This window comes from Dryobates pubescens, chromosome 10 (assembly GCF_014839835.1).
Source record: "Dryobates pubescens isolate bDryPub1 chromosome 10, bDryPub1.pri, whole genome shotgun sequence".
Classification (NCBI taxonomy): domain Eukaryota; kingdom Metazoa; phylum Chordata; class Aves; order Piciformes; family Picidae; genus Dryobates; species Dryobates pubescens.
In genome coordinates this window covers 12,162,462-12,187,089 of record NC_071621.1, presented here as the reverse complement: position 1 = coordinate 12,187,089, position 24,628 = coordinate 12,162,462, and the positions used below count along the sequence as shown (strand labels likewise).

The window sequence follows — 24,628 nt, the reverse complement described above, 5'->3', positions numbered from 1 at the left end:
TGCTAAGAGCTGGAAAATTCATTTTTCACTCTGTATTTCCATATGATTATGCTGTTTCTCAGGGTCTGCTTCTCAGTGTGGTTTATGAAAGAGGCTGTCCTTGGCACTAGCCCACGTAGGCACAGTCCTACAGATTTCACTGGGACTGAACACATTCCTAACAACTTGGCTGACCTGAGGTTGATTTATACCAGGACTTAATTTTTTCACTTAATAATTCTTCTGTTCTATTTGGTCTTGGTTTATAGGACAATAAAAATCTGGCCCCTTTAGATCCTTCTGCAGAACCTCCACCCCAGTGGGTTGGGCAGTGTGTTGTTATATGTACTAACATGCTCGCTCACTCTATTTTAATCATGCAAGAAGAGTACCACACATCCTGTGAGTAAATCTGTCTTTCAAATCAAGTCATCAATTCAGTGGAAAGGTCCAGGCTAGACATGGAAGTTTACAAATCACCTTAGCTGTGATTTTAGCTGTGAGGCACAATAACCTGAACGTTACAAGCAGCTCGGTGAGGAAAAGGGTCTTGGAATGATGCTCAAGTTTGTCTCAAATAACCTCACACTGCCAAAGAAAGTTTGCACTAGATGGATTTATAAAAGCAGTAAAAGGAAAGCTTATAAATCATCTGTTCATGACCCTGTAGGTTAACAAAGGGGAAGTGAATTCTCTTTGGGTGTAGAAATGAACAATTTTCTAAATCCATCCCTGAAATCCCCAAACCTCCATATAAACTCAGAATAATGACTCAATTATGAGCTATGCTACAAAACCACTAGAAATACAGGGCTACCTTGCCCCTCATGGTGGTCTTATAAATGAATTCACAAAGTATGGAACTGAAGATGGTTCTTGACACTTGCTAGGAAGTTATCAGCCTTCCAGATGCACACTTACTGAATGGAATAAAGAATATGTTAACATAGGGAAAGAAAAAGCCTAACACCAAATTTATCTTCCTATCAATGCAGGAGAGCCTCCCTTCCCACAGCTGCAAAAGTTTTGATCAACCTAGTTTTAGCCCCAGGCAAGTAGGTCTTCTCTTTTGTTTAATTCTTCAGTCCAGTCAATTCTGCTTTATGACAATCTTCCTAACATCTAACCTAAATGATGACCGTTGAAAAGGGTTTTGTGGTGTGGTTTTTCTTTGTTTGTTTGTTTTGTTTTGTTTTGATTTGTTTTTTTTTAACTCATATCCCTGGTACCAGTTTATTCAGTTTTCTTCATCCTTGGAAATTACTCTCTTAAAATACTTGCAAGCTGTTAACCTGATTTTCTTTACACATGATAGTAATTCCTCAGTGAAAATGTTATGTAATTTTTCTACTATATCCACTCTCCCAACAGTTTGGGGCTTTTTTCCTTTGTTGTTGCTTTGCTGAAAATTCATTTCACTGCTTATACTGAGCTGCCCTGGATTTTTGGCCTAGTTCCACCCCAGCTGTGCAAGGTAAAGAAGCTGTTAGCGCTGCAGTCTTCTGTTTGTGAGCACAATATACAGCACAAAAACCAAAAGACAAATGTTCCATAGGTTCTGACTATTTCATGTACTGTAGGATTTCTCAGCATGGCATCTAAAGCCTAACTGCAGTTGGAAGAAAAGGTTTCTGAATCATTTTTCTCTAGCCTTCAGGTACCTGATGCAGATTTTGAGCAAGATGCCCACTCAGCCGAGGAATGAAGGAAGGTCACAGACCTTTACACAGAACTGACCTTAAAAATCTGTCTCCTTGGTAGGTGCTTGTACTATTAAATACTTCTACTAAGCTGACTTATTTTCACTTGACAACACTTATGGTCTTTTACTATGAACTGCATGTGACAGTTATCCTTCTCTAGCCGAGCCTAGAAAAGGACATTACAAAGGAAAATGAGACCTGAAGGACTGTCACCTCCTCCATCCTGTTTACAAGAGCATTTAACCATCTCCTAAAAATCAAAACAGGCCCTTTGGTGGCTACTGGCATTCATCAAGAACTAACAGCAGAACAAACAGTTTTATGCAGCCCATCAGTTACCTTCCCAGTGATATAATGAACAGTAGCAAGTCCAGATGGTGTTAATGAGGTTATGTATTGTATTACTCTATGCTCAGCAATGGAAGCAGAATTATTTATGTAGTTGAGCTATGGAATTTCTGCTTCCAGTCATGTCCTACTTGTGCTTTACTGGAACCCATTTGTAGTGCTCTCCTTGCAGTTCTGAGCCTGAATATTTCACGAAGTTTAAATAAACCAACAAACAACAGTAAATCACTGCTGACGTTACCGATTGAGCAATCGTGTCCAGTCCAGTTGGGATCACAGCTGCAGAGCCCAGTATCTGGGAGGAAGGTCCCATGACCAGAGCACTGGTCCAGACAAGTGGCTCTTGGAGTCTCACAGTTTGTTCCTCCCCAGCCAACCGAACAATGACATTCCCCTCGCACGCAGACGCCTCGTCCCGAGCAGGTGGGATCCATGCAGTCCACTACAGGTGAGAAAGAGGAGGGAACAGACAGGGAAAGCAAATGGGAATTTCAGACAAAAAGCTATCAGACTGCCATCTGCACAAACAGATTGAAATAGTTTCTCAAGGCTCCAGCCAGAAAACAGAGCCCCACTGTGCACAAACCAGATGTTTAATGTAAGAAGATAGTGTCCCAAAAAGGCAGTGAGACCTAAACCACTTACATTAAAAACAAACTTAATGACAAAATCCACTTTTTTACCCAGGTCCACACTAATAAATGTTATTTCTAGCAAGAACAGGCTAATATCAATTAAGAATAGAAGAAGACGACTGTTCTCTTGCACACATATTATGCTTCCATTTATTCCATTAGAACACCTAAATTACTAATGAATTCAAAGCTGAGCTCTAATTTTCTGAGAAATAATTTTACATAAAGATTCAGCAGAAGCTGATGTCCTTATTCAGCAAGACACACACTTGAAGTGAACAATCTACTGAAATCTAGAGAGGCTTCACAGACACAGAACTTTAACATTAAACATATCCCCAGGCAGTTTTCTGAAGCAAGGATTTAAACAAAATTTTATATATATATATGTATATGTATATATGTATGTATAAAACTGTACTTCTGGTTTTATTTTTGATCAATTAAGAGTGTTTCACAGAATCATAGAAACACAGAATCATAGAATGGTCTGGTCATCTAGCCCAACCCCCTGTGCAGTCAGCAGGGCATCCTGAACTAGATCAGGTTGCCCAGAGCCCTGCCAAGCCTCACTTTGAATATCTCCAGGGATGGGGCCCCAACCACCTCCCTGGGCAATTTGTTTCAGTATTTGGGATTTTTTTTTCCCCAAAGAGGTACTTTCCTAACAAGACTGGAGACCGTTCAGTCAGGGTCACTGTATGGCATTGTGCACCAAGAGACTGAATGTACTGCAGCCTGATTCCTGACTCGTGTTCTGCAGGCAACTGTCAACTCCTCTGTCCATGGGGGAATTTCACCCAGCAATCGCAAAACATGAAACACACCAGACGCCCTCTCAGAAAAGGACTGGAAGAGTCAATCATCTATTTATATAGAAAAGCTTCTAGGACAGCCTGGAGAAATTTTTCCCATCTCCTCAAATGGTGTGTGGCAGTGCCCTGGGGATCAGTGACAAGTGTCAGTCTGGCTAAGCAGCAAGGGGAAAGCTATTCAGCTCCTGGCTCTCATATAGAAGAGTCGAACATGGGCAACTCACACACGGTGGGTTTGTGGTTTATATTTCCCCCCTGACCCTGCAAAAGCTAATAAGAATCTCAATGACCTGTTCAAGATCCAGAAACCTTAAAAGGAAACACAACAGCTGCTCTGATAATTCCCTGGATTCTTAAAACCTTCTCAGCCTGACAAGTAATGGCTCAGCAATTACTATCCCAAGGCATGTGAGAGCATTTTCCGATTTTGTTTGATTCCTGAAGTCCTGCTCATAGCTGGAACAATCCTTGAAAATTGTAAGAGGCTGGAAAGGATGAGTCTATAAATCTCCTTCACTGTTAGTAGGCTGGGAGCTAGGGTGCCAATTTTAGCATGAGATCCTTGAAGCCCTGGCCCTCTTCTTTCCCAGCAATAATAAGTATGAAAAGGACTAAGAAACAGACTAGCAGCCCCGTAAGTTCTCAGCAGATGGTTTCAACACAGAGAACAAAGATCACAGGCTAACTGACAAGAGGCTACCTCCAGGCAATTAATCATCCCTACTGAAGGTCAGTTGGGAAAAAGGTGAGTTTTACAGGGGGGTTCCAGCACAGGAGGCAGACAATCTGCTATCTCAGCTCTAACACAGATGATTATAGGAGGGGAATGTGCATGTCAGAACCCCCCATTTATCATAATCCCAGGGCCATTTTTCATGTTGAAATGAGCCCTTTCAGGAAACGTCACACACAATGGCTACTTTAACCTCAGCCTCACTAGCAGTATCTCTTTAGGCTCTCTGCACCGTTGGAAGGGCCCTGGGACAGGATTATGGGCTGCTTCTTTCTTCTTAATCAATTGCTTAGTGGATTTGGAGTACAATGGTATATTTTTAGGGGGCTCTGTTTGACACATATAACTGCTCAGTTCTGGGAGAAGCAGAGATGGAGAGCAGGGCAGAAGGGCAGAGCTGACAAGATCTGATATACTTGGAAAACAAGAAGGGAAAAAAAGAAAATTTTGCATATATCTGCATTGCTGCTTGGAAAATGTCCCAAGTGGTCTAATTCCTGGTTGGAAAATGCCCCATTTATAGTTCAGCCTTGTACAGAATCTTTGCCAGGGAGCTAAATCGTGCAGCAAGTTAGTGCCTCTTCTACGCTTTTACCCAGTATGCTTCATTGGTCACACAAGTTATTAGGCTTAGCTGGTACCCAAAGAATAACTTCTCATTTTTTTGCTGCTTAAATTTGCTCCCCTCCCTTTAATGTCTCACTGGCTTAGCCCATGCCTTATAAAATATGAACCAATAAATGAAGGAAGGAGAAAAGAAAAACTCCTGTATGATTGTTGGCTGATGTCTTATAAACATTGCTGAACTTCTACAGGGGAAAAAGAAAGACAGAAGAAACCTTGGAATGAAAACCCATTACAAATGCGGACTAAGCAGTGAAGCTATGAGAACTGAGAAATAATAAAAAGTAATCAATGCCAGATGGTTCTTCTTAGAAGATAAATTAAAAAGTAAGAGCAATTTAAAAAATAGTATAAATCAACTTTTCTTACTAGATCTAAATATACATATATATGTCCTCGAGATTTCCTGCATGGCATATTTCTGAGTTACTTCACCCCCTCGCAACACAATACAAATTATGCCTAGGATGTGAAAAACAAATGCATGACTTGGACAAACACTAAATAGCTCACTAGAAAAATGATGTTCTCTTTGTTCTTCCTTCTCTTTCAAGTTTTTACCTAGTGGGACTGACACTGTCCCCTGCTCCAGTGATAAGATAAAATAACTAACTGGCTTTTCTGCTTTAAATGTAACCAGGGAAAAGAGGTTCCTGTTAAAAAAAGGCCAAATATTACTCTGACTTACACACCTCAAACATATCTAGCTGAAGGCAAAATCAGGATCTTTTCATTTCTGTTTATCCAGTAGAGATATGATGCCTTAAAGATACTTCAGCAGTCACCATCTTTGGGGTTTGCATACCCCATGGCTTCACTGAATTGTGCTTTCTTGAGCCAAAATGAAGCTTTCTCCAGAGATGAGATATTGTTATAGAGCTGATACTGTATTCATCTCTAACATTTACTGACTCTGAAGCTACTTTACATCAGAGATGTCCCAATCCAATATGTTTAAAGCATCTGAGGAATTGCTCCATTAGATGCCATTTGAGTGTCCGGCTCCAATCCAGCCTGTTTTCATTGTCCATAAAGTAAAGCCTCTTCAGACAAATCTTTACCCTCCATATATGAAGACAACCATAAATAAATTCAAGCCATTGTGATTCTTATACATGTATTGAAGCTTATACATGTATTGAAGTTTGAGGAGGGTAAATTTAGACTGAATACTAGGAAGAAATTCTTTACAGTGATGATGCTGGAGCAGTTTACCCAGCACTGGTTGTGGATGCCCCCACCCTGGAGGTGTTCAAGGCCAGGCTGGATGAGGCCTTGAGCAACCTGGTCTAGTGGAAGGTATCCCTGCCCATGGCAGAGGGTTGGAACTAGATCATCTTTCAGGTCCCTTCCAATCCAAACCATCCTATTACTCTATGAATCAAACTGATGTCTTAAACCCATCAGGTGGTGCAGAAGCCTTAAATATGTATTTGTAGAGGTGTAATTGAAACATAATTATCTGTCAGGTCATCTGCATAGAGTTTTGAGAATAGTTTTCAAAAGTGTTGAATGTTGCTCTTTAAATCAGGCACTTTGGGATGTATTTTTATAATTGCCTGAATAATTTGAGCATTTCAAAACTGTCCACTTTTTTCATTTAGCAATAAGAAGCAGTCACAGACTCAGGTTTATGGTGGCAGGTGACTTCCTACACAAAAAGGTTAAAGATAAGTGCTAAAAGGTACTGTATGTCTGAGCCACAAATCTAAATGTAAATGAGAAATGTTTCCTGGCTAACATGAGAAAAAGGCTATGGAAAAGCCATTAAAATAATATCCAATTTTGAAGCAGAATTTACTCCAAGTCCTAATAATTTCTATGCTTTTAAAGCTGACAAGAATCAGGGACTTTCACTCACATGCCACCACTTTGTGCATGTAAGCAACTGAAATCGCTTGGCATAGCGTAGCAGAGAGGAAAGCACTGTAAAAGTAATTATACACTGAGATGTGCAAATGGAAATGATGCTTTAATAAGAACATTTGAACATATGATTAGATGTCCTGGTCTTTCAACTAGATTTTTCTGTTTGAAGCATTTGATGTGTTTTCATCTCATTACTTAACAAATATGATAGCTAACGATGAGTTATTGCAATGTTTCATTTTTATGTTGCATTCACCCATTGTATCTCTAAGGTGCCCATTACTGTTCTGTTTAAGTGCCAGTCCTACCCTGAATTGCCTCTGCCCATGTAATTCTGCAACAGCAGTCAAAGCAAAAGGCTAATGGAGTGAATCTTGCAAATACCTTCTTCGCAGCTCTCGCCTTTGTAGCCTGGGTTGCAGATACAGGTCCCCATGATGCAGGTGCCATGGTTATTGCAGGAGACATCAATGCACTGGTTGGTTGGGACATCACATTCTGCTCCTTTCCAGCCACTGTGGCACAAGCACCTCCCCTTCATGTACTGCCCATTTCCACTGCACAGCACTGGGCAGGATGCTGGGGACAGATCATAGTAATCACATTAAAATACAACTGTACATGACTCTCACTCCAAAAAAAAAGCACAAGAGTGCAGCATGGGATTTATGTTCTTCATAGACAGTCTTCAGTGCCAAAACCAATTCTTTTACGTGGATGACACCCAGCTGTGAACAGTATTCTCCTATGACTGCATAAAGCAAACAAACAGTGCCCTTGAGTTAGAATATCTCCTTGCTTTGTGCCTCTGAGACTTTTTTTCACCAACTAAAGTCAGAATTTTCTTGTACTCTGACTTTTCAGTGTACTGGTGTCTTCTTTCAGCAGCACCACTGACCTTAGATTGTTATCGCTATCCCCAATCCACTGCCAGACTTCATACTTTCCTTGGCACTGCCTCTGCTGAGGACCTTAGCTGTACACAAATCACTCCCTATTTTTCTCTTATACTTCTCAGCTTTACAGGCTTCAGCTGCTTTGCTCAGAGTCCAGAATGCCACATTAAGACTATTTCCCTGATTTAGTTCATGTCATACCACCAACTGCATCTCCACCCCTGTTTTGTGTTATCACCTTTGCTGGACTTCATTTATCATCAGACACAATGCCTCTGGTCTTCCCAAATCCCATGTAATACAAGTTCTCTACATCTATCCTCTGATCTTTGATTCAGTTTATAAAGGTATTTTTCATTGCTCTTGTTTACAGCAAAGTTGGTTGATTGTCAAGGCCAACCAGTTACAGGACTTCTTTACTGTGATAAAGAGGAGAAGATGACAGGCTCAAGCTGTGGCATGATAGCTTCCAGGATTGAGTGTTTTCTGAGCTGAATTTGGAAAATATCAGGCAGAGTGGAATGAAGGATACAGAGCACATTATCCAGGGAAGCAGAGGGCATTAAGGACCAGACCCCAGACTCCACAACCAAAGTTTTGGTAATCACTGCTCCTTTCAGCTTCCTTTCAGCTCTGATGATGTCTTTTCCCTTTTCTATTCTCCACAGCAGCCACCTTGCACTCCATTTTTTTCTGCTGTTCTGGTTTATGTGATCCTATGCAACCTGCTCTATGTGAGCTTGATTTAGCAGAGAGGTTGGACTAGATGATCTCCAGAGGTCCCTTCCAACTCCTGCTATTCTTTGATTTTGTGATTTTACTGAGGAAGCTGCTGATTCCTGTCCATCAGAAAGAAGAGCCTTACCCTGTTCACTATCTCTTAAGCCTCTTTTTTAAGCCCTCTTCTCTTCCATTCCAGCCTAGCTACACTCAGACTTCTTTCTGTTCACTGCTGCACATCACCCTTAGGTGAGAGCAGCTGGGCTTCTCCTCTGTCCCTCAGAAAGGCACTTTATGAATGCCTTTATGCAGGGCAAATGTGGAAGGAATATTCTAGTCTGTTGCTTAATTCAACTGCATTAGGCATGTGATGAAAATAATGAACCTCTTTGGCTTTGTTCCAGACTCTGATTACATGTGGGAAGAGGTGTTAGCATGGTTAAGGGAAACATTCCTCTCTTCTTCCCATCTTTTCAGACAGTAATCACACAATGTGCATCCTCTGTAGTTTTCATGTGTTAAGATATTTTGGAGTTTGACTCACAGTCAGATTGGTTAGAGTGCTACAGAATTACAGCAACCTCAACAAAACACAAAGCATTGCCAGTTCTGACATGCAATAAACTATATTTGCCTGGCCAAGGTAAAAGAGGTTTAGAAAATAAAGGAACTTGGCATCTGCTATTACCAAGGAGCCCTCTGTTGCCTTTAAACGAAGCACATTGCAGTGGTGCGATTCAAGTGCATCATTTGCAAGGAGATATCTACCTACACAACATGAGACACAAATTGTTTAAGATGCACTGTAATGTGCACATGATTCACAGCAAACTTGCTCTGTAATTTCACTTTTCAGCTTGGCTGATGGCATTTTCCGCCCGCCTTGTCTCTAGTTTCAAATGCTCAGTAATGGAGCCTGCTCTTTCAAGGCACTGGAAGAGGATAGCCTGCAGCTTTTTTTTCAACAAGAAGAAAGACTAATTGCACATAACCAGTGAGAGGTTGCTGAGAAATACTTAGATGTTTTCTGAAAAGACAGCTGATCAATCAGTATGAGATCAGATAAATTAGAAGCCATCTGCACTAAGACTGGCCCTCCACAGAGCCTTCTATGGAGAACACCTTCAGCATAACTGGAAAGTGCTGGTACAAATGTCAAGGCAATGGCAGGAACAAACCTCCTTTGTAGCATGCTATAATGAATAAAGACAAAAGAGGTTCCTGGATTTTTCCTTCTCCAGATATAAAGACATAATTATTGTTTGGTCATTCAGATTCCAACATCAAGTCTGAAGATGCTGAAATTATAGTAATCCTCTAGTGTGGTTATGGCAGCAGCAGCCCAAATGCAGCCCACTTTTCTGGGAAAGTTTAGCACCAGAGTCAGATCATTTGGTTAATCACAGAATGTTAGGAGTTGGAAGGGACCTCAAAAGATCAGTCCTGCCAGAGCAGGACCATCTAGACCAGGTCACACAGGAATACATCCAGGCAGGTTTTGAAAGTCTCTATGAAGGAGACTCCACAGCCTGTCTGGTTGGCTGTTTACGTCTTATAGAACCTTAAAATGACATCTCCCATGTCCAAGTAGGCCTTGGTGATTTGTTCTGGTTTACTTGGTTTAAAATAATGCATTAATAATTCATTAATAATTAGCTGTTATTAAAAGCAGAAGTATTTTCTGCTCCACAGTTTCCCACTTGTTTGGAAGGCGAATTTCAAAGCTGGATAGAAACAGAGGAACATCCAGCATATCTATGACACAGAAATCTTCATGTGGACTGACTTACTGACTTGCTTATTTAAGGATTACTGCTCAGGGCAGGAACTGATACACAGCTGCAGACAGATACTGTAGCAGCCTTACACATGCCACAGTTGCTGCCCTCTGAGGGATTTGGAGGTCAAAAGCAGCGTCTTAGATTCCCCTGAAAACAAACAGGAAGGCAGTGCTGGAGTCCTTGTATCTCATGCTCATGGCAAGATGATCCATTTAACAAGCCCACTGGGTGGAAATGCATATATAAATATCAGTTTGACACTCCAGGTACTAATCTGTCTTCCTAAAGGCAGGGAGTAATCTGATAATTACAAATGATTCTGAATCAAAAGAGGGAGACAGGTAAAATATGTTCCTATCAGCCAGAATGAACACACTAGTGAAGCAGGAGATACTCATGTGGCTCAGCTGAAGTGCCTGAGAAAGCTGGGTATACAACCCATGAAGGGAGAGAAATTCCTCTGACAGGGAATTCAGAACAAAAGTTTAAATATTCTGCCTTGTGAAGGAGATTCTCTTTCTCCACTAACTCTGCAGGGAGCCTTGAGGAAAACAAACCCTGAACTTCTGCCCCTACCTAAAGTTAGGAAGTGTGAGTAGGAATATGCTGTGGGAGATGGAAAAAAAACACTCCTTTTGTGTCCTGCTCTACGGGTTTGAAAAGGAGCTTGGAAATGCAAACCAAGTGTAAGGAAATGCAAACCAAGTGTAATCTGAGTCAGCAAGAAGTTTGACATAACAGCTCTCAGGGATGCAGACTGCCACATCCATCTTACTGGGCTGTGAACTCTGAAACACCACTGGGGTTTCAGCCTGGACCACACTGCTTCAGCAGAGAGCTCCTTGCCTGCGGGGTGTGTGGCTCTCCTTATCTCTGGGCTGGGATACACCAATGTGTCCCAAGCTCAGCTGGAGGCAGAGAGGACACAGGACTGGACAGAGTTGAGATCTCTTTCTTGGGAAGGAGCCAGCCTGCTTTCCAAAGTGATGAGCTGGGGTGAGGGACTGACCTGTTGCCTTAGCAAAGCTCCTTGTGTGGGCACTAACTTTTTACACTACCTCCCTCCCTAAATTTGTAAATCTGCACTTAGTTTGTTGGACTGTTTGAGCCAAAAAAAGGCCTCACAAAGGTTGATGCACAGCATTCTGGCATTTCTCACATAGAACGTTTTGATTTCTCAGTCTAAAATGTGTTCTTACTAAAAGTACTGCAGTTTGTTTTTAAAATGTTTAAATAACCTAAGAATTTTGGGTCAAATGAAAATCATTCCAAAACCATTTATTAGAAATACTTTTCACTTAAGCAGAAAAATGTATTATATGCTTTGCTGGAGTAAGACTCCTTCCCAGTTTTGGCAAGAATATCCAGTTCTTCCTGCCGTTCCTCCACTCCCAGCCTTACTCTAGCCCTGCCTCACTCCTCGTAGCCAGGCTGTCAGCAATCACTTACAGCTCTGGCAGACTTGCAGAGCCTGCAGCAATGAAAATGGTACTTAATTTCTACATAACCACTGTCTTAAAAGACAGTATCATTATTGGGTCATGCCACACAATGGTAGAGAGCTCTGCTAACCAAACAATAATAATGCCACATTTCCAAGTCATCTTTTCTGAAGTTGCTCCCAGAGAGAAAATTCCCAATGTGACATTTTGCCTGTCCAGATGCAGCTGGACTTTTGTTGCTAAGGTCACAGAAATCATGATGAGTAGCAAAGAAATACACAGATCCAACCTGTTTCCATTTCCATCCAAGTGCAGTATCTCCAAGCTGGGTGAAGTATACTTTGTAAAAAGCACAGGCATGAATATTAATTTCCACAAGAAAAATGCTAACCAAAGGGAAGAAGGAAAAAGTTAATCAAGTTCCTACCTCTGCCACAGTCGGGGCCCAGAAAGCCAAGGAAGCAATGGCAAGTCCCAGACACACAGTCTCCATTCCCATAGCAATTACTGGGACAATTATCCACTGATTCTGGAAAACAAAAGAGAATTCAGATACATCTTTAGGCAAGAAAACACCTCTGAGTTTGGGAGGGCTCTGGATGGCAGGACAGCTGAAACATCAAAGCAATCACCACACTTGGGGCTGAAAGCATTAGTCTGAGCTCCACTTGCTCATCCGTTTACACCAATTCATAGTTCGACCATAACACATTAGTGTGGAGCAACAGCAAATCCTATGATTAAATCACAGCTGCTCAGCACCCACCCAGCTTTACCCTTACTCAGTACCTGAGAATTTCCATGTTTCTTTTCTTCTGGCCTCAAGTTGCACCAGAGGAGATTTAGACTGGATACTAGGAAAAATTTCTTTACTGAATGAGAAGCCAGACATTGGAACAGGCTACCCACAGAGGCGATGGAGTACATCCCTGGAAGTGTTCAGAAAATGTGTAGATTTGGCACTCTGGGACATGGCTTAGGCTTCACAGTGGTGTTGGGCTGATGGTTGGATTCAATGCTAGAGGTGTTTTCAACCTTTATTCTATGGTTCTATGAGTTTTCCAATCACTTTCGAATTTTGAATTTATGGGAGGGAAGCAATACACACCATTCTCATGGCAGAACATGCACCTTTGGTCTGATTTTGTTGACTGGGTTAAGTGAATTTGGGACACTTGTGCCAAACAGAGCTGAGCTATGCCAGAAATGTTCCACCATGAAGTTACTGAATAGAGACACTTGGTTGATGCCTTCTGTCTGTTGGAGGATTATTTCTAACCAAATGTCTTCTGGTTTGTTCTGCAATATTATCCAAACAGCACAAAGTGGTGGGGCTAATATTGTATCTTGTTGGAACAGGAATGGGACTGTTTCACACTTTCTTCTCTTTTTAGTTACCATCTGAAATTCCCTGACTTTGGCAAAACCAGTGGCTATCCATCTTTCAAAGGAAGTTCACAGGTAAGCAAAATGTTATCTACCACTTCTATTTTGAGGACAGATCAGAATATTGGGGTTAAAAATGATCTTTCATGAAAGAACATAAGCTGGTAAATGCATTCATATCAAACTGTGAGTGAAGACTGAGTAAATGTGAGTGGGTTTAGAAAGCTGATGGAATACTATGGTTCATTCCACACTATTGTTTTATGTTTTCTCTGAGGAAGATGCATATCAGATTAAAACTGCATTTATCTACACAGGAGGGGTCACAGCGGTACATCTGTCATGGGATGGGGTGGAAATCTCAGCCATGTGAATAATGGTTCTGCTTTCACAGATGTACTTCACAAGGCCTTGTGGTAGCAAAGTTATTTGTAAACTTCCTATTGGTGCAAGTGAAGAGAAACAGCTGCAGCAGAGATGTGGAGATTAGCTTCCAATCACAATTGGAAGGAAGCCTGTTTCAGGATGGGTGTTCTCCAAACAACAGAGGTTTCTGAAGGACATTTTAAAGGATGTGGTGTAATTTAATCATTCATAAAGGGCAACAGCAGTTTTAAATAATAAAACCAGTTTCAAGCATTTATGCTTTAAGTCTTGGCATTGGGCATCTCATAATCAGATAGCTCCACGCAGCAAGGAAGGTACAAGGGAGTGCTGCCAGTTTTCTAATGCTTAACCGCTATAGTTAAGCAGATATTCACTTCGCAACAGGTATAAACATAAATCTAACCTGGAAATGAAAATTTAATAATAACCCATATGTACATAATCTTCAGAACTTGGTGATGGTTTAGTTTCACTTCTGGAAACAGAAATAGTTCTGCTTTATGCATTTTTTCTCTATGCTTTGTTTACAATGATTATAGCCCTCTTGTCTTCAGGAAACACATGCAGATATGGAAAGGGCTGCCCAGAGTAGTTGTGGACTCCTCATAAATTCATAGAATGGTTTAGGTTGAAAAGGACCTTAAGGATTACCTAGTTCTAACCCCTCTGCCATGGACAGGAACACCTTCCATTAAAAGAGGTTGCTCAAGACCTCACCCAATCTGGCCTTAAACACCTCCAGGGTAGGGGCATCCACAGCCTCTCTGGGCAAACTGTTCCAGAGTCTCATCATCCTCACTGTAAATAATTTATTCATAATATCAAGTCTAAATCCACCCTCTTTTAGCTTAAAGCCATCTCTTCTCATACTGTCACTAGAAGCCCTTATAAAAAGTTCCTCCCCAGCTTTCTTGTAGGCCCCCTTTGGGTACTGGGAGGCTGCTATAAGGTCTCCTTGGAAACTTCTCTTCTCCAAACTGAACAGCCCCATAGAGCCTGTTCCCATAGAGGAGAGTCTAAATCCCTCTTATCATTTTTGTGGCCCTCCTTGGGACCTGCTCCAGCAGTTTGATAACCCTCTTGTACTGGAGGCCCCAGAATTGGATGTAGTACTCCATGTGGTGGGGCCTCATGAGAGTGGCATTGGAAGTGTTAAGAGCAAGCTCGATGAGGCTTTGAGCAACCTGGTCTAGTGAAGGGGTCCCTGCCCATGACAGAGGGATCAGAAACAGATGATCTTTATGATCCTTTTCAACTCAAGTCATTCTGTGATTCTTCTATGCACATATACATACTTATGAAGAACACAGAGAGTCTGAGTACTGTGAAAGTAGAGAATGAGATGGGAAAGGAGATTTAACAGCTCGCCTGTTGCTGAAAGGGTCACTTCGCTCCTTTTCCTCTAATTCTCTCATCCTAGGTGCAAGTCTAATTTCCCTCTTCTTGCGCTGCTTTTGGAACTCGTCACCCCTTTCAATGAGTCGCTTAAGCTCAAAAGGTGGCAAAAACATCAATGCAGCTGAGAGAAAAAAAAAAGTGAACTGCTTTCTACTGCCCCAAAATTGGAAGCAGTAGCAGGGCCACTCTGTTCAGCATCAGGGCAGTACTTAGATGTCTCATGAAACCTCACCAGCATGCTGTCATTCTGGGTCAGGGTCTACAAGCTGTAGCCACACTGTTTGGAGGTTATGTATGCATGACCTTTGAAGTCAATTGGAATACCTCTGTCAGTGCTAGATGAAGGGCAGACCCCCAGTGTTATGACAACACCTATGGTAAATTAATAACTCCTTTTAAAAGCTTTTTTTTTCTTCTTTTTTTGTTTTTTTCCTTTCTTTTTTTTCCCCTGAAGGTTTTGCTTGAAAGGACTGAATTGAGTCCTTGAGGAGGATTAAAACATCCATTCAACTTTCTTGGTAAGTTTATGTAATATAATAAATAATAGTGATGCAAAATAATTTTAAAAAATCAAAGCACCATCTAAAAAGCAACGTAACATCAGGCATGGCAGCTGTTCCAAAGGGTAACCATGCACCACACCAGTTTGAAAGGTAAACCTTGTTACTGGAAATATTAGAGTTCAGTGTCGTTCAGCTGAGGTACTTGTGGAACCCAGGAAAAGACAGGCAATACTCAGTGCACCAATTAGGTGTCTACAGGAGGTTATACTGGATGACTCTTCCACCGTACTGACTATGTATAATGGGATCTAGAAGTTGAGAATGACCACAGAAATGCAGTGTAACTGTGTTTAGGTAACCAAACTTTCCTGACTCTCACGATCACAAAATGTTTTGGGTTGGAAGGGACCTTTCAAGGTCATCTAGTCAAACCTCCCTGCATTTATCAGGAATATCTTCAACTAGATCAGGTTGCTCAAAACCCCAAACAACTTGAGCTGGAATGTTTCCAGGGATGTGACAACTACCATCTCTCTGGGGAACTTGCGCCAGTGTTTCACCACCATCATTGTAAAAAGTGTCTTCCTTTTATCTAGTCTAAATCTACCCTCTTTTGGTTCACAGTATCACAGTATCGCTAAGGTTGGAAGAGACCTCAAAGATCATCGAGTCCAACCTGTCACCACAGACCTCATGACTAAACCAGGGCACCAAGTGCCACGTCCAATCCCCTCTTGAACACCTCCAGGGATGGTGAGTCCCCCACCTCCCGGCAGCCCATTCCAATGACAAATGACTCGCTCAGTGAAAAACTTTCTCCTCACCTCGAGCCTAAACTTCCCTTGGTGCAGCTTGAGACTGTGTCCTCTTGTTCTGGTGCTGGTTGCTTGAGAGAAGAGACCAACCCCCTCCTGGCTACAACCACCTTTCAGGTAGTTGTAGAGAGCAATGAGGTCACCCCTGAGCCTCCTCTTCTTCAGGCTAAACAATCTCAGCTCCCTCAGCCTCTCCTCACAGGGCTGTGCTCAAGGCCTCTCACCAGCCTTGTTGCCCTTCTCTGGACATGTTCAAGTGTCTCAATGTCCTTCCTAAACTGAGGGGCCCAGAACTGGACACAGGACTCAAGGTGTGGCCTAACCAATGCAGAGTCCAGGGGCACAATGACTTCCCTGCTCCTGCTGGCCACACTACTCCTAATGCAGGCTAGGATGCCGTTGGCCTGCTGGGATGCTCTTGGCCACCTGGGCACACTACTGGCTCATGTTTAGGCAGCTGTCAATCAGCACCCCCAGGTCCCTCTCTGTTTGGCAGCTCTCCAGCCACTCTGACCCCAGCCTGTAGCTCTGCATGGGGTTGCCATGGCTAAAGTGCAGCACCCAGCACTTGGACTTGTTGAATGCCATCCTGTTGGACTCCACCCATCTGTCCAGTCGGTTGAGGTCCCTCTGCAGATCCCTTCTACCCTCTAACTAACCAACATCTGCTCCCAACTTGGTGTCCTTTGCAAATTTGCTGATGACTGTCTCAATCCCCTCATCCAGATCATCAATGAAGATATTAAAGAGGATGGGGTCCAGCAGTTTAAAACCATCATCTCTTGTCCTGTTGGAGTAATTCACCTTAGGGTGAATTAATCTAATAAACTTCACTCCAGCAGTGCTTCCTTTACTCCTCTGACCAGTTCAGATGTAGATATTATCATCAAAGTCCACCCCTAATTGTTCAGATCTCATCCACATTGATCAACACTAAAGCATGCAAAAAAAAAAAAAAAAAAAAAGTTCATGTCTATTTTGAGATTAATCTGTAGATCTGGCAGTTTACTCTGCAAAAATGCAGTTGTGTGCTCACAGATCACTTCACAGTTCACTGTCTCCTCAGTTGGTGATTTCCCAAGTTCTTCTTTGCAGCTGTGCCCAAACTACCTTATATCAGATTGTGGCCAACAGAAAAGGAAGAGAAACCAAAATCCAACCAGGTGAATGAAAGCCACTGTACTTTCTTCACTGAAGCACCTGAGTAGCTTTAAATTGTGGCCTGAATTTCCTATGCTATTAATAATAGAGTAGGCCCTTAAAACTCCCTTCATCCTACTTCACTGTTTCCTCTGATGCTCCTTGTTTTTCTAATATTGCCCAAAGTAACATTTCTAACTTGTTCTCAGTTTACACAAGCTCACTTTGCCCTGGAATAACCTGATAGGGATGAGATGAAGTGAAGAGAAACTCTTTACTTCAGTGGCTTGGCTGGTGCCACTTCCCATTTTTTAGCAGTTAAAACTTGCCTGGCATGACTCAGAACAATTAAGGTCTCTGCACAGTCCCAGAAGTTCTTTACTACTGAGAATCAATTCCAAAAAGTGATGAAGATTCATGCAGTACATCTTTATCTCAAAGATGCTCCCAAACAGCTCAAAAAGTATTTCCACTAAGGAAGCTTTAAATGAACTTGCCCCATTAATTCAAGCTAATGGGAAGATGCAAGGGTTGTGAGTTAGGCTTGTGAGCGACAGGTCTGAGTGTTGTGTGCAATGATGAGTATGATCCAAGTCATATTCTTAGGTAAAATCACAGACTGAAATTGCTTTTTACTTTGAAGATCCCAGGCATTAGCAAGTCATAGGCAGAGAGGTGAGGAAAATTTTTTCACTGTGAGGGTGACAGAACACTGGAACAGGCTGCTCAGGGGATTGTGGAGTCTCCCTCTCTGGAGATATTCAAAACCTGCTGGAATGCATTCCTTGTGTGATCTGGTATAGGTGATCCTGCCCTAGCAGGGGGTTGGACTGGATGATCTTTCAAGGTCCCTTACAGCCCCTAACATTCTGTGATTCATAGTCACTGAAAACTTCCCAGAAAAATGCCTGTCTTCATACAAGGACTGGATTTCACTTCAGTGGTTGAAGACTGTGCCAGCTGGACAGGTAAGCTGATTTTATGTCATTTCTGAAATGTACACATAACATATACACATATATGCACACTGCTCTAATATCTAAATTCACAACCAAACAGGAGGTGGTGGGTGACTTGGCTTCAGAAATTAGGGAGTCATGATGCGGGAATCCTGGCGATAATGAAGGCTCAAAATGGACAACATTTCAGAAGCTAGGACTTAGTCAAAGTGCTATCCACTGGGACTTAGATGATAGAAGAGATCAAACTCTTAACTTATAGGGAGACCTTAAGCTAGTGGCACAAAGAAATTATCTTTAATATATTCACAATCAACAATACTGCAGAGGTGAGAAGCTGCCAATCAATAAACAGGTTACTGCAGACATGGCAAGGTTCTAGTCTTCATTCTACAACTCTAAGCTGTTACATATTTTCCAATATACACAAAATTCCATATGGTGTTTTATGAATAATGCTTTGGGAACTGCTTTAGAGAATCATAACAATGTTTTGTTTGTTTTATTGTTAAAGTTCACTGGGAGACCATGGGTGATGATTTTTCAGAAAGAGATGTATATTCCCTGTTTTCAGTCTGACTCCCACAGCTTTCTCTTGGCTTCCAAATCTCCAGTGTGATTGACACCAGCTGGTGAGAGCGAAGATTATGAATTGGAAGGTCAGTGGATGATGCATGATGCTTTCATATGTTTTTGCTATTGTGTCCAAAGCTCCCATGCCACTTTCTAACAACCAACAGCATAGGAGCAAACCTCCTGAAAGCAAATAACTCACACTGGGAACAGACCAGCAACACTTAAGGTGATGTGGCTTCTAATGGGGACTGCAGAAGCTTGTGTATGGAAGTTATTGTCCTGCCAGCTTCAAAATCTAATTAGCAACTTAAAAAAAAAACCAAACAAAACCAAACCAAAACAGAACAAAACCCCAAACGAACAACCAAAAACCCCAACACAAGTAACTTTCTGAATCAATATTGTAAACATCCAGATCTCCTCTGGGAGAAGGAGTAAATGAGATGATGAGACACAACGTTTTCAGATCCACATTGTCTCATTTTGAAGAATGGTACAGAAATGCCTGTCTGAGGCAGCAGGTATTCCCTACCCTAGTATAGCCTACCTCAGTCAGGAAATGAAGGATCTACAAAAGTGCTTCTAGATTCACAAAAATGAGAGATGGAAAACATTCATTAAATGTGAAAGCCTAAACTTCTCAAGGAGCCAAACTCTTCTTCTGAAGTACTCTTTAAGGTCCTTCCTGCTTAAGAGCTTTAATTATCAAAGCAGAGAATGAAACAGCTTGGAGCAAGCCAGCTTCACTTCATGCACCACGCTGACTTACAGCTGCTGAAGATACTTTGGGATTTTTGCCATTTGTCTCAGGGGACTTATCCAGTATGAATAATCTCACAGCTGGTAGATTTTGAGGGAAACTTGGTTTAAACCTTTATCTCATTGCTTCTTTTCCCACTGCAGTCACTCTTTACCCTGATAGAACTTATAAAGTGGCATGCTTCTGCCCATACTCATGATAAGACTTCACACTACACTATCTTTCATTTAAGGATATCACCAAGTTCAATGGAAATTGCTCATTGTTACTATTGTAATTTTTTTTTCAGGCTGGTAATCTGAGGCATAGCCAAATACACTGTTTGCTTCATACCATGAACTGACTCATGTGACAGCGACAAAACTCCCAGGCTAATGGTCTGCTCAGGGGACCACTCTGCTACTGACAAAAGGCCCTGTGAAAGCCAACTCTACTGTGGTGAGCTCTATAAAGATCTGTCTGCCTGGCTTGCAATTACCTACACAAATTACCTTTATCAGGATGAAATACAATAAACATATTAAAGAGGCAGAGAAATTGTTAGAATCTTGATGGACTTCTTTTTTATGTACTCACCACGTTTGTTGGTCAGCAGTATAGCTACCATAACAGTATTTCTACCTTATCTATTTGCTATGCAATATTCAACCTAATAGCTTGTTTCTATATCTTTGGGCCAGAGGCCAAAGCAGATGTTTGCCTGACACCAAATCCTATTAAAAGCTGCAGTAACACAATTGTGAGTTAAAGATAAATATTTTATAGGCTACACTTGCCACCAAACATCATCATTCCCTAGGCATTTAGAGGCAACTATCTATTGGTAAAGAAAAAAAGTTATCTAGCTGGCAACTGAAGGCAGTAGTTTTCCTGGGAGTTAATAAGCACCAGGACTGCTTTCTAAGAACTGATGAAATACACAGTGTGGTTGTATGAATTCAAATGTAACCTCAAAGAGTTGTTGTAGAACTGGTAGTGTTTGGTGTCAGAAACATCTGTCAATAGGACTGTACTGGAAAAATTGTTCTGCAATGCTAAACTCAGTTAGCACTTAGTTCCTGGAGTGAAGGTTCAAAGGAAGCGAAACTTATTGCGCCATTGCGAATACTAAGTATTAGATGCAAAGAAAAGAGCAGGGCTTTTTTTAAAGGTTATCTCAATGTTTGGCCTCTTCAACTAGTAGTCTACTTTAACTCTATGAAAGAAATGGTCTCAAAGTCTTCTGTGCATCAAAGAAGATACAGAAGGCTACTGAACTTGAATTAAATTGCACATCTTCCAATCCAGCTGCCCAGGTAGATCACAGTATCACAGTATCACTAAGGTTGGAAGAGACCTCAAAGATCATCGAGTCCAACCTGTCACCACAGACCTCATGACTAGACCAGGGCACCAAGTGCCACGTCCAATCCCCTCTTGAACACCTCCAGGGATGGTGACTCCACCCCCTCCCTGGGCAGCACATTCCAATGATGAACGACTCTCTCAGTGAAGAACTTTCTCCTCACCTGCAGCCTAAACCTCCCCTGGCGCAGCTTGAGACTGTGTCCCCTTGTTCTGGTGCTGGTTGCATGGGAGAAGAGACCAACCCCTTCCTGGCTATAACCGCCTTCAAGGTAGTTGTAGAGAGCAATAAGGTCACCCCTGAGCCTCCTCTTCTCCAGGCTAAACAATCCCAGCTCCCTCAGCCTGTCCTCATACGGTTTGTGCTCAAGGCCTCTCCCCAGCCTTGTTGCCCTTCTCTTGACACATTCAAGCGTCTCGATGTCCTTAGATGCAGTATACATACACATATACAGCCATACCAGGCTGGATGGGGCTCTGGCCAGCCTGATCTAGTGTGGGGTGTCCCTGCCCATGGCAGGGGGGTTGGAACTAGATGTTCCTTGTGGTCCCTTCCAACCCTGACTGATACTATGATACTATACATAAAAATTGGTGCGATACAAGGTTCTCCCCTTGCCTTATGAATGCCAACCGTCTGTATACACAGATGCACTATTTTTTTTTTTAAAGTGAGTTAATCTAAAAAACATAATATTGGAATTAACTCACATATTTAGTGAAGAATTGTTTATCGCATAAATACGTATAGTTATTGTCACATAGAAACTGTTGCTGTCCACTGACTTATTTTCTGCCTAGTCATTTCCTGTTGGTAAAGCAAGTGTTTTGCTTTCTTCATGCCTGCTAAAGAAGGGGAAGGAGGGAGCAGGGCAGCAGGTGTGTAGATTCCATGGTTCATACCTAACCTTGAAATCCACTATGTGAGCCACATCAATGTGAAAGGGCTATCGGGAGTGCACAGCATTCCTCTCACCCTGTAACAAATTACATCCCATGGGAGAGTGAAAGGACACTACATAATTTCACCTTATTCTCTGCTGCTGCACCAGAACAACCTCAGCAAGTCGTATATTCTTCCTCCTAGACCTGCTGCACCAGAACAACCTCAGCAAGCCATATATTCTTTCTCCTAGACCTGCTTGTCCAGGATGAAGCTGTCATCGACAAGCTCATTGCAATAACGTCTCTTTCACAAAATGCTCCCTGTCACTGCCCCGACTACATTAGCATTAATTTTAATAGGCAGTCAGGCAGCATAACATGAAAGGCAGAGAAGATTCTGAAGCTCTGTGAGCGCATTTAATTTACTTCCCAGTTGCAGAGCTTGCAGTCTTGTTTATTTTTCAAAGAAATGATGCTACTCAATTGAATTTCACTGCAGGGTAGGTTGGATTCTAAACCTAGAGAACTGTCACCTGCCCTTGTAATTGTGACAACAATGCCAAGGGAGACATGGAGGTGAGAGGGGATAAAACAGGTTACAGGTATCTTGAAACATCAGACTTGACATTATGAGGGGGGAAAAAAGGGAAAAAAAAAGGGAGGTGGGTGGCAGTGGGGGGAATTGCCTGGAAACAAAGGAAATGTGGAAATGCTGGGTCTGGTATTCTCTCACTCCTCCTCTTCCTTTCCTAGCTGAATTCCTTCTTATGGTACATCCTCACCTGCTGAGATTTCATTTTTTTTCTGCTTCATTTGTATTTTATAAGGTTTTTATATTTGTAGCTCAAGTAACCACACCTGGCAGCCAGAGATGTGAAAGTCTTGACAGCATCATGGAAGCTCAGTCATTATTTCTGAGTGCACTTTCACAGTTTCCTCTTTCTGTAAGGCACCTAGTGGGATGCTGATACTGCTAATGCCACTTGATGTTGGGCCAGATTTTGAGAGTGAGGATTTGGGTTTTTTTGTGTGTGGGGGGGGGGGGTTTCCTTCTTCTGAAGGCTGGGAGGTTTGTTTTAATTAAAGATCCACGCATATAACCCTGTTTTGTTCTCTTATCCCAGTGAAACCCTAACCATCACATGCAGCTATGAGGATGCTAAATTAGGAAAAGGGCCACAGGCAGGCAGTCCTTTAAACTGCTCCTCAAGTCACTCCTGAGTCTGGAAAGTCAGAGCAAAGTACAGTAATCACGGTATCCAATTGCATGTTATTGTTCCTCCAGTCTTTTTCTCTAAGAACTTGAAGAAACTCCACATTTTTAATAGCAGATATGCCACATCTCCATCAGTGTACTGAGAGCAAACACCTGCTCCAGCGAGCAGTGACTCCAGAGGCTGGATTAGTTTTTAAAAGGTGATGGTGAAACACAGAAGGTTTGGCACTCAGGATCAGTTTGGGTTGTGCACTGAAGCTATCAAGAGCTAGTGAGTTGGCCAAATTTGACAATACAGCATATGAGCACATTTCCCTTAGAGGTATCTGTACTTTTGCTTCTAGGCCTGGCTTGAGATACATACCCAGGTACTCAAATGACTCTCACCATAATAATGTCAGTCCTCCTCACAGTATTTCAAGCACATTCAACTCTGAGCCCAGCTGGAAGTATTACAAAACCAGCTCTTTTGTGCATTATTTTTTACTCTCTCTTCAGCTGAAACAGGGACCAAGTGGGAATAGTTTGGGGAGTAAATATAAAAAGAGAACAAGCCTGACTGTTTCAGAAGCCTGTGCCACATTTGGTCTGAATTTGGTTTGCCCTTTGAGACAGGAGCTTTATCTCACTGATTCATTCCTTTCTCTTACTGTTTCCTTTTTAAGAGGAAATCTTTCCAGTGCAGAATGCCTTATAATCTAAAGCTATCAGATGGTTGAAAGAATAAGGTGTAATGGGATTTCAAAAGCACTTGGGCACCAGGCTCTGTATACTGCATTTAAGTTAATGGCAAAATCTCCTTTGACTTCACTGGGACCAGAGGGAAGGCAACTTTTAGAAAATCCTGCTAATGTACTTCTGTTGTCGAGAGGGATACAGAGGCAACACTGTTTTGTTTTTTTTTTTTTTCCCTGAGAATGTGAGCATGAAAGGCCTTATGAAATACAGTACTTTAGGAATCACACACTGACCAGCTGAAAAACCCCTCTGCTCTAAATCACTGGAAACGTGATCACAGGTTAGAAGTTAGCTGGGAACAAAAACACCAGTGAATGATTTTAAACACAGTAGCTGGTGGGCTGAAGCCTTCTTCCTTCCACAATGCAGCTTCTAAGCACAAAAACACTAATCCCATACTTGTAACATACACATGACAAGGTTGTGGAGATCTAGCAAGATGGCTTGCGAATGTTTCTTTTTCTCCTAGTTTTCCTTTTTTGCAGCTGGAATATTTTTAAACCTGAATTTTGCTCCAGTGAATTAAACCCTCATATCCCCAATTTGCCCAAGGGATTCCAAAGAATAGTTTTTATTTTTTTTATGGTTCCCACTCTCATAAATTGTTACAAACTAATACAGGAAAGAACAATTATTCAGCCTTCAGAGTTCAATGGTTCAACTTCTGGAGCAAGCGGGAAGTTACTTCATGTTCAGTACATTACAATTTCTGCTCTCGTAGCTCAGGGCAAGGCTATAGCTGGCCTTGAATTTCATTTTAAATGATTAAGTTGGTGTATTCTAGGGGGAAAATACAAAGCAAACCATTCTTGCATACATACACACAGAGACCTTCCGATGGGTCCTCATTTGATCAAACAAATGCCACCAAGCCTGGGTGATGTTATGATTTTGGGTGCATTAAAGACTAAGTTTTATTTTATATAAAGTCTTCAGCAAATACATCCAGCCTGATAAACTAGGATGTAGTGACTGA

At 41.9% G+C, this 24,628-nt stretch overlaps 1 protein-coding gene across 1 annotated transcript in view; it reads right to left on the bottom strand.

Annotated features, from left to right (window-relative positions):
• Positions 1–24,628, bottom strand: part of TENM4 (teneurin transmembrane protein 4) — a 901,855-nt gene that overhangs the window by 180,078 nt on the left and 697,149 nt on the right. Inside the window, exons 14-16 of the mRNA XM_054164697.1 lie at positions 11,973–12,074; positions 7,091–7,285; positions 2,272–2,472 (exon numbers count right to left, since the gene is read on the bottom strand). Coding sequence (XP_054020672.1) covers positions 2,272–2,472; positions 7,091–7,285; positions 11,973–12,074 — 498 coding nt within the window. The remainder of the gene's footprint in view (positions 1–2,271; positions 2,473–7,090; positions 7,286–11,972; positions 12,075–24,628) is intronic.